The sequence below is a fragment of the Apaloderma vittatum genome, unplaced genomic scaffold, assembly GCF_000703405.1.
Source record: "Apaloderma vittatum isolate BGI_N311 unplaced genomic scaffold, ASM70340v1 scaffold39745, whole genome shotgun sequence".
NCBI classification, from domain to species: Eukaryota; Metazoa; Chordata; class Aves; order Trogoniformes; family Trogonidae; genus Apaloderma; species Apaloderma vittatum.
The window spans coordinates 1-1,311 of record NW_009718380.1 but is presented as its reverse complement, the minus strand read 5'-3'; the positions used below and the strand labels follow the sequence as shown (position 1 = coordinate 1,311).

The following is a 1,311-nucleotide window of genomic DNA, read 5'->3' as shown; positions in this document are numbered from 1 at the left end:
AGGAATGCCTGAAATTGAAACCATGGTGAGTCCCGTCAGTGGGAATAACTTGATAAAGACAGGGCAGGCAGTTGCCCTTGCCCCATGCCAACCTGTATAAACATCAGCCATCACTGTTTAGTAACTAGATGGTTTTCAGACAAGTCCATGAATGGTCATAGACTACATATAACAACATGCCAGTTCACAACAGGAAACAACTTATGTGTACTTCTTGATTTCGTCATATAGCACTAAGACAAAAGCACCACCCATTCCTCGGAGTACATTCGACCATGCTCCCTTGAAAAATGCCTTGGAGCCCTCGTCCCTGGCAATCTTCCGCCAGCAGTCAATAGTGCCGCTGTACATTATGTCAGCTGCAGAGACAGACAGTGTTAGGAATTGGATGCCTGTGACCCCTGTTATCCAGGCTAGAAACAGCCTAACATATCTGCCAGCATCATAATCTCAAGTGCATCCCACTTCTTGACTGACTTTCTCCAGTATTAGCGCATCAGAGGACAAGACTGCCCAGGAGATACGCTGCTGCTGCTGCTTTACCCCTAGGAGACACTGGAAGAACCAGTTCGAGCAGAAGGCAGGTACTGTTTGCTTTGACACCAACACTTCCAGACCCAGAAGCTATTGCACAGCCAGCCAGGCTGTGCCTGCTACCAGGGATGTCTCTTCTTGGCCCAGAGACACTAGATTGCAACATCCTTGGGCAAGTTCTGCTGTTCCTACCTACTGACAGACATCTGACTTGTGCATGCCACCTTACAGGTGGCTTGCGCAGACTGATCCGCCCGTGCCCCCCACCTGACACCTGCTTCTGCAGCACCTCTCACACCCTGCTCTTTACAAGAGGTGAGGATATCTACACGGCTTCACCTCAGCTCCACCAACAACTGCTGATTTAGGGATGCCCAATGTTTCCTACACAATAAGGTAGAAACTTACTTCCTTTACGGCCAGACTGCATCATCATGCGACGACGAACCGTGTCAAAAGGGTAGGACACCAAGCCGGCGACGGCGGTGACGGACTGCGCGATCATCCAGCTGACAACGATGTGAGTGTTTTTTGGGTCGGGAAGCATGCCTGCGGGAGAGAGGTTTTGATGAGAACAGCAGGTGACCCGCCGGCATCTGCCAAAACGCCCAACGTGGCCCAGCATCTCCCTTTTAGAGCCGTTCTGGCCAACCTACCCTTTGCAGTGTCGTAGATGCCAAAGTAGGCAGCTCTGTAGATGATGATACCCTGGACGGAGACACTGAAGCCCTGGTACAGGCCCCTGAGGCCGTCCGACCGGAAGATTTTGACCAGGCA

At 51.4% G+C, this 1,311-nt stretch overlaps 1 protein-coding gene across 1 annotated transcript; it reads right to left on the bottom strand.

Annotated features, from left to right (window-relative positions):
- On the bottom strand, window positions 1-1,308 carry LOC104274560 (ADP/ATP translocase 2-like; the record flags this gene model as incomplete). The annotated part of the gene is made up of 3 exons (XM_009870227.1): window positions 1-359; window positions 943-1,083; window positions 1,191-1,308. Coding segments are annotated over 3 exons (417 nt in total), but the record flags the coding sequence as incomplete, so codon positions are not given.
- Between the last annotated feature and the right edge of the window lie 3 nt (window positions 1,309-1,311).